The following is a 14,399-nucleotide window of genomic DNA, read 5'->3' on the forward strand; positions in this document are numbered from 1 at the left end:
AAGGTAGAAATTCTTCCCTAGGATGTTGATGAGGCATTGGAACACGCTGCCCAGAGAAGCTGTGGGTGCCTCATCCCTGGAAGTTTTCAAGGGATTGGGATTTTGAGTAGCCTGGTCTAGTGGAAGGTGTCCCTGCCCAAAGCAAGGGGATTGGAACTGGATGATCTTTAAGGTCCTTTCTAACCTGGACCATTCTGTGATTCTATGATAGTACACAGTACTTCTGTGATAGTGCTCTTGCCCTTTTTATTAAGACAGGTGCCTGTACCAGACAAGGACACAACGTATTGGTGCCAAATGTTTAAGATTCCTGTACAGCATGAAAAGCATCACGTGACAAAGGTGAGTGATTCAGACTCAGAAAAATTAGAGGAATTTAGATAATAATTACACTTCAAATAAGTTCTTGCACTTTTGAAGTTTTTTTCATTGCTTACCGGAGGGAAAGCAAGATCTCTTGTATGTATTCACAAATACGGATCAAGTGTTTGTGTATGTGTGCTCAGAACCTGGCTCAGGTGTGCCCTGACGACTGGAATGCATAGTAACAGACCCATTTTCTTGCAGTTCTTTTCTCCTTCATCCTCTGCCCCTTAAGAAAATGAGGTTGACAATTATTTCTGTCTGTAAATATTTCTGGCAAGGACTAAGTAAAATTGTCTAAAAGCAGATTACATCAAGTTTCTGTTTTTATATAGGAATTTAATTAATTTCTTTTACCAGATAGCAATTTTAAATTAAAAAATAATTAAATGGTGATGTTTGTTCAAATAAAGGGCCAGGTTCTTGTTTGATTCCAGTCACCTTTCTTGTGATGGCCAATGCGGAGCCAGGTTACATCACACAAGAACACACACCACTACTATCAGCAGTTTAAAACCTAAATATTATTATTTTTAAAAGATATGAACATTGTAGTTTATTTTAGAAATAATGAAAATGTGTGAATAAACATTCACACAAAGCTCACCAGGATCCTAGGTGATTTGAAAACCAGCATGCATAAACATGTTTTCCTATAACACATTTTATAACTTTTCTTTCTGTTTTAAATAAGAGCTTAAGAGTGCTGAGGAAAAGATGATTCTCACATTTCTCCCCAGAAGCAATATACTGAAGATCTTATAAAACAACAAATTCTTCTTTTTCTAATATGCTGAAGAAAGCACAGTGAGATAGTTCTGGACCTCAGTTTTATCTTTCTTTGAACCCACAAGTGTAGAATTCTATTTCTTCTTTTTTGTTACTATTTTGTTACTGTTGTCAGTCATATTTCTTCATTCAGTAAGACTGAAATTTTTAATTAATTCAGAGGGCTTTAACATATGATCTCAATGTCAGTATGATAAATACCTATAATTATTCTGAAATATTGTGTGTTTCTGTACTTTATCAGAATGAACAATTGCAAGGCCCCAATTTCTGCCTTCGGGCACTTGGTCTTTAATCCCATTTGAAATTTGTCACAGCTACTTTCACTGAATGAAATGGAGAATTTTCTTGTGTTACAATATGTATGTCAAGATCCCTAGTTCTCTTCCTTCAAGTGAGAGACCTTCAAAATGGTAGGATCAGAATCAAGTTTTCCATGATAAATTTGGTGGAAGTTGTAGATACTTGCTGTTCTGCTAAAAAGTTCCCTAGAAATATTCATTGTGTATAATTTCTGAAATTATTTTCCAAATTTTTTGCATGACTGCACATACAGTTGCTCAGTTTTTAAAAAAATAGTGTTTGGTTGAAGCTAAAACAAGATTCTAGCTCAGAAATACAACGGCTTATTTTTCAGAATAATTTTATATTCTTTATTTTTACAATAATGTATGAAGAATATTAAAGTTTTAGAAACTGTTATTTTCAAATCATAATATTTTTTATAAAGTGAAAAATTAGAGTAGAAGCCTCAGTGATTTTCCGTTTTCAGAAAAGCAAAAAAATTTCATAATATTGCTTAAAAATTGTTAAAGAGAGAAAAATGCAAGTAAGCCTTTCTTTCCAGGGGCACAACTTGCATTCTCCTGTAAGTGACGTTTTTAGATGCCACATAGAGGGTTGTTGTGGAATTGTATCTATGTGCTCTTGCAAACTGATTAAACATTTCCTAAAGCCTACTGACACACAAAGGATGGGGCTTATGGCTACTGGGGAAGATATTAGCTGTGCAAACAGAGCTTTAGTTTCACAAAGGGGAGGGCGGATGAGCTCTTTGGCCTCATCAAACTGTCTGGGTTAGTTAAATACTTACAGAGATGTTGATTCTGGATTCCTTCTGTAGCACGGTTTTCACACAAACTTACACATCTCATTTTTACAGACAGGAAAAAATGGTGTAGACATGGTACAGATTTGTCTGTGGCATAACTTTAGTCTATTTCAGCAGTGTACATGTGAGCTGGCTTTGGCCATTTCTGTGCTCCTGTACGATTTTGTGGAGCACTGAGAGGCTCAGTTTGGCACTTGCTGGACAAGGTGTGCCACCAACAGCGTGTGCTTAGCTGCCCTGATGTGTAAATCTGCTCGTGATCTGGGGTCTCAAGCAGGTGCATCAGCCACAACTGGAATTTTTTTTCCTCTTTCCACTGTTCTCTGTCATTTCTTCCTTCTTGAAAATTGCTCTGAGCACTGTAAAATAAAGTACTTTTAAAACACCAGTTTAATCAGGAAAGCATGAGGTTTTAATGAAGGAAACTGCAAAAAGACCTGTCATTAAAGGTAGACGTCAAGACTTTTAATTGTCTGTGATTAACAAATGCCAGATTCTGAATTCAGATTCTTAATTTAAAAGGATTTTTAAATGCCTTTGGAAGATGCATTATTTAAAAAAATATTATGCTTCAAGCCAGAATATATTTAAGGTATTTACAAATATGTTTTGTAAATATAATCTAATGGTGCCACAGCTGGGTAACTGATAACACTTGGGTCTTAGGGTTGACCAGAAGTAATGTTTTAGTTTCTTCTGTTTGCACAAGACAAAGAAATAACTGGTGCAAGAGATCTCAATATTAATCAACGATAAACTATCTAAGACCTTAGGTCTTTCTTTCTCTTTGCACAGTATTCATGTTACTCTCCAGGAATCACAGATAATTTGACACAGCATATTTTCATGGATGCAGCTGCTCTACATATTATGCAAATTATGCAAGAGATAAGATTGTAATCTTGTGTTCATCTCATAGGGAGAATAAGGACATGGATAGGTAGTTTCTCCTTATGCTGCGTTTACCAATGGAGAGCAGATCTTCACTGCAATGAAGCCAGGTTTAGAACTTCTCTGTTAAATCTTCTTTTGTTTCACATTTCTTGCAGCATTCTCCTCAGGGAAGAGATTGTGTCTTCCTACATGTCCCTACAATGCCTTCTGTTTCCAATGCCTCTAGGAACTTCTGGAGAGACAACTCATAATAACATGTCTGCTAAGAAATGAAACAGAGTAAGACAGTTTCTCAATAGCTGGGCACAATAGTGACAATAGTGACCCAGAAAACAACCGAAACCAGGCACAGAGCTGTTTTTGTGGCTCTAATGTCCCCAGTGCCTACCTGGCTGACTTGTGGCTCCTTCAAAAATTATTGAACTTCTACAGGATATCCCCCCCAGGGCATTTTCTATTAACAGAACCAGTTTTAAGTGTAATAGGTAAGTTTTGAAAATAATATAGGCAGAACAGATGAAAGGGATTGCTTGGAGGCATTCAAATCAGATATTTGCAGGATGGCCCTGCAGTGGTCCCAGAGTGATGAACTTTGGCCGCTCTTCACATGGGAGAGCACATGGCTGCCTCTCTGCAAACTCCTCCTGCAGCTCCGTGTGCATTGGCCTGTTCTGCTGCTCTGAGCTTCAGGCAGTGGTGTGTGCCTCAGGCTCACTACCCAAGGGATTTTCACTTTTCTCACACGCAGAAGTTAGCTAGGAGCTTTCTCAGAAGTAGATTTCTTAGAAAAAAGTGTTCCAGTTACTAGCCCTGACTTTCTGGTGATGGGTTTAAGACTATGTTTTGCTGGGATTATTTGCAGTTCTCTGTAAATGTCATTATTCTGACTGGTCCTGAATATTTTAATCACATTCCTGAAGAAATTGGTTTCACCAAGTGCACTTCCACTCCAGAAGAACCTCTCAGAAGGAGGGAGAGCAGGATCCACAGGTAGAGCAGACACACAGGCAGGTCCACACACACACCTGTGCATGAGAATATTTCTGTATCTCTGCTAAAGCCATGTTGAGGGCAGGTTCCTGGATGTGGGGAGCCCACACAGGCAGAGGCACCACTGCACCAGGGCTGGGAGCAGGGCTGACAGAGACAGAGGCAGTCATCCCAGGGAGCACACCCTGAAAGGGATCTCTGCACAATCCTCCCCCTTGGAAATTACCTGGTTTGTCACTTTCTTTTTGCTCATTCAATTAAAAAAAAAAATTCAGTGGCAGCCAACTGGATCTTTTGAAATCTTGTCATTTTTGTACTGCTGAGGTGTCCAGTTTTTATGATTGTCACTGTCTGTGCATAAATGTGTAGTGATATGCATCTCTCTTGTTTTGACAAGTTGTAAGATTACTTGCTGATAATTAGGGTTTTTCTGCCTATTTGCTGAATTTATTTTTTCCCTTGCTGTGAACAGGCATCATGAAGGTGTTTTCCAGCAACAAGAAAGTGAAAATTTGTTTCACATTAATGAGAAATACTTCCCAGTGTTTCAGTAAATACAGCTCTTGCTTTATATTCAAAGCTTGTTCTTAACTGCTTTTTCCACTTGCTTTTTCTACTACAGATGCAGCTCTTTTTTATTACTATCATTAGTTTAGGTTTCAATACTCCATGTCTTCTGTCATTTCAATTTAGCCATATTGCATATTCAAATAACTGCATCTGCTAAGGGTTCATTACTCTGTCTTCACATTTACATCAGGTCTTCCATGTGCTTGATTGTTTTCTCTGCTGCAATTAAAAGGCCTTAAGATTCAGTGTTTCTTTTACTGTCTCTAGATTTTCTGTGAATCCTCTAGACCTGTGGTCGCCCTCTCCACCTGACAAATTGTTTAATGCTGTATGTAAACTGCAAATTTAGAGTATATATTGGTGAAAGACTGCTATGTATATCTTACATGCCAGACATGCCACAATCTATTTGTGTGAAGCTTTTCAGCATAGCATGCCTGTGCTAGTTCCAACACTGTAAATTTCCTCCCTGTGTTTTCTTAATTGCTTTTAAAAACACTGTGTTTTCCCCAAGAAAAGCAGTTCCCCAGGCTTCGTTAGTAATAATCCCCTAGTCAAAAAATGTCAAATATTGAGTTTTACTCCAAGAGTAGGAAAAACATTTAATGTAAAATAAACCCCAAAATTGGATAGTGCTGTCACTTAACTGTATCTACGTGTCTTTTCTCTAAGAATAACCCATTTTTCATTAGTTCTAAACTTTATAGGTTGATTCAAAACTAGTATAGTCAGAGAAATACCAGCAGAATGCTTGATGTGGCTGTGCCCAAGAGCTTAAAATATTTCTGATTTTGGAAGAGAATTTTTTAAATAGGACGTCCTGTTTTAGAGGGCATTTGGCATTGGAAAGAGGATAGTATTTGCATTTTGTAAGCTCTTGGAAGTTTTGGTTCTTGTATAAATCAGTCCTTCCACGTGACCTGCTTATGAGAATGGTGTGAGCAGGTTTAGCTCTGTTGAAATGTGGAAGAAGCCTCACACTAGGGTTTAAGCTGTGTGGTCAAAATTCAGTATCTCTTCAGTACAGCTCATGAACCCTCAGGCAACATATTAAAGACAGTAAATTTTCAGCCACAGAGATAGGCTTCCTCTCATCTAACTTGACTTATGTGTGGGTCAGTGCCAGCTGCTTAATTGACCTTACAGTGGCAAAACTAGCTGCTTGTATCAGCCTAGAGGAGCTGTCAGAAATGTATGAGCTCAAGCATCCCGTGTATGGTTCAATCTGTCTCTCCACTGATGGATGAGAGAACCCACACCACCAGCCTGTATTAGATGAGTAACTTCCAGATGAATGAATCAGGGAAGACATATCCCAACCAAAAAGGTCAGGGGAGAGAAGAGACTGTGATAAAAACAAAAAATTGCAAAAAAGATACTTTTAAAAAAAAAAATCTGCCTGTGAGAAAATGATCTTTTCTCAACCACAGCCTTGTGTAATGTTTTTGGCACTAAGATTTCAATCTGACTAGTGAAACAGGCTAATCATATAACCAGAAAAAACCTTAATTATTTAGCATTAGCTGAGAAGTGTTACATTAGGCATATTTTTATATCAGCACTAAAGTTTTCCATTGCTGATCTCCTTAGAAGAGGGAGCCTCTTTTCAATTAAAGAAAGGCCTGTGTTAGAACACACCAGCAGCTGCCAGTTAATCTTTATGTTCTGTTTTGGGGCGAACTGATAAGGAAGTAAAAACTCCAGAAAACTTGTTGCCAAGGGTAACTCTGCTTTTTGACAGTGGAATGCTTTAGTAATACCAAAGACCCCAGTGTGAAAATACAAAGGGACTCCAGTTTAAGAGACTGATTGATTGGAAGCCAGAAGGGCAGCTTGTAGCCTGCAGTACCTAAATGAGGGCACTGATTTTTAACTTGAGTGATAGCAGACAGTAACTGCTTGTTACTCTCTGGCCTGAACTTTTGCTTTTTGCTAAATGTGATAACTCTAGCAAATTGCATCATGCAGCCTGACATAAACAAATGTTCTATATTTTCCCATGCATTCCCCTACAAAGCAATTTCAGCCCCAGTAAATTAGATTGGCAACCAAACAATCATCTCACGCTGCAGAGCTTGTAAGCTATCTGCCCTTTGATCTGCAGGGCTGGCTCTTTGGTGCAAGCCTGAATTGGCCCATTAGACTTTGCAGTGCTAAAGATTCATGTAACTGAACAGGCTGAAAATTAAAAGTTTCCCAAGCACTGTCTGAGGACAGAATTACAGAAATACATTATTCTCTCATATTCTGCTAAATTATTTCATATGCAAAATTGTTTAAGGTATTCCATTCTATGATCACAGACTAAATTATATATGACCACAGATGAAATTATATCTGATCACAGATTTTACTGTCCTACCAAACTTTATATTTCTTAAGTATTTTTATTTTGAAGTAGTCTTCTTTCATTTCACTAGTGTATCTTAACTATAAGAATTCTTAAATTATGCAGTTATTGCTGCATGATTTATTCCATACTTGACATGCAAAGGTAATATATTTTCTTTCTGTCATCAGCAACATTGAATGTCTAGTTAGTTTAATCCATCTTCTTCGATTCTTGCTTTGTAAAAAAAACAGCATCCATCCATTATGACAATGTATTGACCATGCCAGCAGGTGGTAGGAAAATATGTGTGCTGTGTGATTTTTTGGTTAAATAAAAGTCAGATGACAGCAGCTTTACTTTAAAATATGACCAAAAGTAAGGATGGAAAAGCAGAAAGTACAATTTTTTGTGAAAATCTCTGGGTTTTACCTCCCAGTTCTGAGAAGATTTGTGGGACAATCTTCAGGAGACCATTGCTATTGATTAACCCCATTTTGTTTTCTGCGATGTCTTTATTTTACTCTTCCTCATCCTTAGCTTTATAAATCATTTTGAAGTAAACCTATGACTAGGAGATGCACTGAAAAGATAAGAAAATCGTCTTCAACCAAACATCCAGCACTTCTTATCATAGCAGGCAACAAAACCCTTCAGAGCAGCATTGGGCCTTGGATGAGCAGTTGCAAAGCATCTTTTGTGTGAATACCAGAACAGCAGGCTCGTAGGCAGCAAAATTCTCTTGATGAGGCTTGTGTGGATGGATTACAGAGCAAACCTAGCTTGGTCCTGCTAGCATATTGGCATTGTTTCTGAAGATCAACCTTCTAATTCAGACAAATCACATTGTAGCAGCATCTTAAACAAATTTTCAACAAGGCAAATTAAGTTGCTCCAATGGTATTTAAATGGAGCAGAACTTTCTATTCCGATCTAATTGAAGTATTTCTCTTCAGCACCAATCTTTTAATCTCCAACTCCAGCTATTGGTGGTGGTTTTCAGAAAATGATATTATGACTCTCTCCATCTTTGCTTTCACTTGCAATGCACAGTAGTCACAGCTATGAACAGAGCATAAACTCCACTTTAGTAACAGTGGAAAAATAGACAAACAATGGTCAGAAAAGGCCCCTCCACCGTGTCCACACATAGCAGACTCTATTGGATTTGCATGGCTGTGTTTTGGTGGCAGGGGGGTTGCAGGGTGGCTTCTGTGAGAAGCTGCCAGAAGTTTCCTTCATGTCCAGCAGATCCAATCTCAGGTGGCTCCAGGATGGACGTGCCACTGGCCAAGGCTGGGCCCATCAGAAATGGTGGGAATGCCTTTGCTATAACAGATTTAAGAAGAAGAAAAAAGACTTATTGTGCAGATGTAGTTGTGGCCAGCGAATAGCAGAGTGAGAACATGCAAGAGGAACAACTATTGAGACCCCAAGGTCAGGGAAGAAGGAGCTGCTCCAGGTCCTGGAGCTGAGATTCCTCTGTAGTGTGGTGCAGCCCACGGTGAGGCAGCTGTGCCCCTGCAGCCATAAAGGATCACAGGGATGCAGAGATCCACCTGCAGCCTATGAAGGAGCCCAGGCTGGAGCAGCTGGATGCCTGAGAGGAGGCTGTGAACCTGTGGGAAATGTGCTGGAGCAGGCTCCTGGCAGGGACCTGCAGCCCCATGGAGAGAGGAGCCCATGCTGGAGCAGGTTTCCTGGCAGGACTTGTCACCCTGTGGGGATCCATGTTAGAGCAGGTTGTGGCTGAAGGCCTGCACTCTGTGGAAGAGTGACCCACCTTGGAGCAGTTTATGCAGAGCTGTTGCTCATGGGATGGACTCACACTGGAGAAGCTCATGGGGGACTGTCACCATGACAGGGACCCCACACTGGGGCAGGGGAAAGAATCCTCTTCCTGAGCAGTGGGAGGAGCAAGGTGTGATGAACTGACCATAACTCCCTTTCCCCATCTTCCTGCACTGCTGTGACCTTTCCATTACTGTGCCTAAAGTTGCTGGGACTGAAACTGTGTCTTTCTGTTTTGTGAAGTGTCAACTAGAGTTTTGGTTTCTAGATAATTGCTATGGTATAATTTTAACACAGACTTTAGAAGAACCATGTAATCTGGAAATAGCCCTTGTTGTGTGACTTCCTGCACGTGTTGATGGGTGATGAAGTCCTGCAAAAGGGTATATCCAGGTCTGACTCTGGGTGAGAAAATGTGGAAATAGTATTAATGCGATCATTACTTAACTGCATTTATTTTGTAAGCCCTCTTATGTATATTAACCCTGTAAATATAAATTTTTAGAGGGTTGTGAGCAGTTGCTGAGTTCCTGAGAGTTGCTCTGGAGGCTGTCATGTCAAAATCATGAGCCTTGTGCTTATTTTATCACCTGCTTTCCCTTCAAACTGAAGGTGCCAGGGTGTGCAGACTGGTGGCTCCTCTAGGAGCTCACTATCTGAATGCCTAAGGTGTTTCTCACATGTGGTCCCTTTTGTTAGCCCCTCACAGAAGCCAGCATGTCATTTTCAGAAAATGTGTTTCCTGGTAGTGCATTTCTGTGTGTGCAAAACACGAAAGGGACACGCTGTCAATTCTCGTGTGTTCTGCCTTCAGGCAAAACTGGGTGCTCACTCCCAGGCAGGAGAAGAAAACGTGTAATGTTATTGGGGATTGTTATGTTACATAATGCTATGAAGGGGGTTGTTTTGCAGTTCTGCAATAAAATTAAAACCTCTTCCATTGTGGCCTCAAAGAAATAGACATTGCTGTGCAAGAATGGTACTCCATTCAACATCCAGCAAACGGGAGTACCTTAGCTGACTTTATTATTTGTACTATTCAAATTGTATGTTCCTCTTGAATAAATATAAACTCTTTATTGGCTACCCATTTTGGCCTTAGACCCAAAACATGTTTGGTTACCTATTACTTTATTATGATATTGTTTTCATAAGGAAGTAACAATGTTCATGATTAATTGCCAGTTAATTCAGCTTGCAGTGTGTCAGCTGTGCTGAGACACTTTGGCCATCCTGAAGACCACAACCACTGCCAGTGGCTCTGCTGCTCAGGAGTACAATGAGTGTACTGCCAGGATGCATAACCAAATGAAACATGTTTTTGCTTGACCTGAGCTTTTTATGAGATTGCTCCTCAGGGTTATACTTTTTTTTAACTATTACAAAATGCATTATCTTAAATCTTCAGGCATACGTCAGGCAGAAACAATGTTTTATTGGTATTTCTTTGAGGTATACTTCTTTTGGATTTAGTCTAAATTACTGCAAGTCTTTAAAGTCTGAAACTCCTTATGAGTGGCAGAGGTCCAGGTAATTAATTAGGAATAAGAATTTAAGAATGGGCTTGATGACAGAGAGGACAAGTCCTGAACTCATCTCTAACTCTCATTTTTAAATGTTCGGGCTTATTGTTTATTATGTTTTTTGATTCCTCTTTCTCAATTAAAATATTTAAGTTGTTCAGCACAGTGACCTGCAGAAATTCTGGATTTTTGTAATTACAGTGTAATTATTAGTAGCACTATATGGGGATAGAAGGATTTATATCAATTTAGATATATAGCCTTCTCTCCAAGCTAAAAGAACAGCAGCAGTTAAATTTTACCTGAAAATACATATTCTTGTCCAATAAATATTCTAAAACTTAAAACAGAAGTATGGTAATTACTTCTTAATGCAGCATACTAATAAAACCTAAATAAGAGCCTTTGTTGAAGAACACAGTCACAGAATAAACAGATCTTTTTTTTTATACCCAGAACAGGAAATATATGTGCTTTGAATAAGATTTTCCATTCACGTGGTAAGGAACTTTCCTCCTCAGTGAAGTTAGAATTTTTGTTCTACGTTTAAAAGAATACCCAAAACCAGTTAAGCTCAAATGCCAACAATACATCTTAAATTAATCAATCAGTCAGTCAATCAAATAACAGTTATTTCCAATCAAAATTATTTTTGGTATTTGAATCTCACTTTGGGGAAAAACAAAAACCCCCACACACATATTAAGTACATACCACACAGATTTCAATGCCTAAAACTGCATAGAAGTTTCAGTCTGGAAAATTTCCATCCTCCAAGGAAACCTTATCTAATCACATTATGAGATTAGGGCTGGAGATGGTTTTTGTTGCCTGGGCCTTTTTGTTGTCTACGTCTCCTTTTTTATTTAAATACAAAAGTCAAGAGCTGTCACTAAGTGCTCAGGTTATATTTTTCTCCAGCTGGAAGGTATGAAAAATGTCCATGAGAATAATTTGGGGCAACATTTTTGCCTTTGAAGGACAATTCAAGTTAAGCAGTAATGCTCTCTGTTGTACCTCAGATGTAATCATCCCTGATGACCACGAGGGAACCAGAAGCAGTGGCTTTGCTCTATTTCCTGCAATTAACTCAACAAAATATACACCTTTCTAAGTGGCACAGTATAAACTCAGAAGCACATGGACTAGAGAATGATGTAAAGGAATTTGTTAGAGGTGATGACTGAATTTAGGATCTGGTTTGTACAGTGAGTAAAACAGAAATGAGCACTAAGCTGTGTACTTGCGAATGATCTCAGGATAGATTACAGCAGCTAGTCCACGCTAGACCTCAGCCAGCTGATCACTGCAAGTGTCTCTTCCAGCTCTAACTATTGTGTGGCATTAATTTAATGCTTTCTGACAGACAGGGTAGGGTGGAGGCATGGGGAGGGTGGTCCCTGCTCTTTTCGTAACATCAGAGGGCTGTTTGTTAGTGTAAAATCCTGGTCTGCCCTGGAGTCATGGACTTCAGCATCTACCCCGGCTCAGAGGTGTGTTTCCAGCTCTTGTTTTAGCTCAGCACATCTCTGGGTTTTGTGCAAGCAGCAGTGTTAGGCAGCAAATGTCTGGTGGTTTCCTTCAGAACATTTATTGGAAAATAAAGCCATATTACTGAGAGATTTTTTCTGGAGTACATACTTTTTTTTTTAAAAAAAAGATCCAATTTTATAAAGCCAAGTATTTTAAGTATTTGCTTTTCTGAAGAAAAATCTAAAACCCTGAAAGTGATGGTTTTGATAAATATTTGATCATTTCACAATTACATTTAAAAAACCTTAGAAAAATCTTGATGAATTCAAATGAGAAGAAATCGTGTTACCCTTTGAAACAGTTTTCTACGTCAGATAATTTTTTAATATATGTGCTTGGTACACATTTTCTAGATAAGTACCAGGACCAGAGTAATCAGTAAGAATGCAAGAGTTCTTCCTGATGAGGAGTACAGAAAGCAGAGACCCTATAACTTGGTCTTCTGCAAATTTTTCAAGTGAACTCAGCCAGTACTCAGTTTCACAGCCATTACTTTTTGCTCTGAGTTAGAGACATGGCAAGTTCATATAAATGAACTAACTAATCACAGACTAGAAACTCTCCTAGATGTAGCCCTGCTAGTATAAAAATCAAATTTTAACTCTCCATTTTGAGACTATAGAATTACATTTTCTTCCCTGTGCCACCACTGCCTACCTATATGAAATGTTGTGTAAGGCTGCAGCCTTATTCAGAATCATATACATGGCAATATACTGTACCATCATGTCTTTAAAATCTAAGATTAATTTGGAACTACCTGTTTGAGCCAGAAAAAAAAATCATTATTTTCTTTGACATTTTAGTATAGAAACATTGCTGCAAGCAGATCAGAAACCTGTTGCTATTTTGCTATATAAAAATAAAGTCAGGGTTTTGTTTTCTGACAGTTGGTGGGCCATATTTTCTAAATAGGGATGTTATGGTGAGACTATGGAGATATTTGAATAACTTTTATCATTTGCACAAGCAGGCATAAAGAACAAACCATATTTATTACCATCAAAGAAATCAGAACAAATAAAAAGGTAGAAAAACTGGAATGAGCAAGAAAGACTTCCAGGTTTCTGGAGATATTTTTAACTTGTAGGAAATCTAACTTCTTGGACCACTTGGGATGTTTGCATTTTCCTCCTGTTTAATATATCACACATTAGTATCCTGACCCTGCCTATCCTCAGCTTGAGATGCAAGGCACTGTTATGTTAAAATTTTGGCTTCTTTTATAAGGGATGAACATCTGAACATATGACAATGTTCAGATTGTGAAATAGATAAAGTGATAATAGGAAACAGAGAAGAGAGGAAGAAAAATTGAGGATGAGTAAGCCAGCCTGGCAGATATAAACATTTTCTTTGTTCATGTGATATCAGCCTGTTGCCTAAAATAGGGCTTCTGATAAAATGAGAGGTGAACAGCATGCATGTAATCTGGTTTAACATTATAAGCACTAGAAAATTTTTTATTTGATATTTTCTGAAAGTCAGAATTTTCACAAGTCCCAAGAGAATCAGTACCATGAAGAGAGCTCTGTAAAACCTCTCAGCCTGCCTGATGAGTACAAACCAAGCACTGTGACCATTACCCATACTTTTGATTGCAGAAGGCAGTGCCTTCACTTACACTTGAGTGTGATATATTTTAAATACCTCCTTCCTTAGCAGCCCTGATTTGAAGTGCTGGGGGTGTATAGTACATCTATTATTTTTTACCTCTATTAGTGGGAGTCAGGTTTATGTATGTCAGTGTGCTCAGTTTGAAAGACTTTTTGGCCAAACTTTCAAGAAGGGTGGAGAGGAAGAAGCATAAAGCAAATGATCATGAATAATAAACCATGATCTTTCTGCTGGTTTCATGAAAAATAGGAGAGGTTGTGCCTTGTTGCATGCACTTATGTTTTGCAATCCCAAACAGTTTGGGCATTTGGATGTAGAGTGGATGTAGGGCTTTTGTTCTCCGTGCCTCTGGCAGTTAGGAAATGTCAAGCAGAAAATGCACTTTGCCTGCAGGGGAAGAAGTCACCGAGGTGCCCAGTGGTGCAGTATCTCTGCAGGCTTATTCACAACATGGCAAAGAGATGAAGCCTGACAGCTGGGTCCTCCTTGCATGTCAGCAACACTGAAAATTCCACAGATGAGCCTCAAAGAATGAAGTAAAATGGGGAAGATAGGTAGTTATATGCATATTCCTTTTTAGTTTCCTTTCAGTTTCTTTCTTTACTTCTTTGGCTAACAAGAGGTTGGTAGGAAGTTGTGAGGACAAAGGAAGGAAATACATTTCAAAGTCACAGGTTTCTTCATAATTAATGAAAATGAAAGGTAGATTCCCATTTTCACTACAGCTCATCTAAATTACTTAATTATTGCTTACTATATTCCTTGGCTCAAAGTGTCATTTTAGAGTCCCATTGTAGTAAGGGACCAGAGCAAACAAGTCTGTGTATAAATAAGAACCCAAATATAAAATTGCTGTTCACTTAAATCTGCAGAGTTTAATGGACTTTTT

The 14,399-nt window shown here is 38.6% G+C and overlaps 1 protein-coding gene across 4 annotated transcripts in view; it reads left to right on the forward strand.

The window, feature by feature from the left end:
- Nucleotides 1-14,399, forward strand: part of MOXD1 (monooxygenase DBH like 1) — a 64,440-nt gene that overhangs the window by 28,945 nt on the left and 21,096 nt on the right. For all 4 annotated transcript variants that reach the window (XM_088161774.1, XM_088161776.1, XM_088161775.1 and 1 more), the window contains exon 4: nucleotides 259-342. In XM_088161774.1, the coding sequence (XP_088017900.1) occupies nucleotides 259-342 (84 nt within the window). The remainder of the gene's footprint in view (nucleotides 1-258; nucleotides 343-14,399) is intronic.

The sequence above is a fragment of the Sturnus vulgaris genome, chromosome 3 (assembly GCF_052056855.1).
Source record: "Sturnus vulgaris isolate bStuVul1 chromosome 3, bStuVul1.hap1, whole genome shotgun sequence".
Taxonomy (NCBI): domain Eukaryota; kingdom Metazoa; phylum Chordata; class Aves; order Passeriformes; family Sturnidae; genus Sturnus; species Sturnus vulgaris.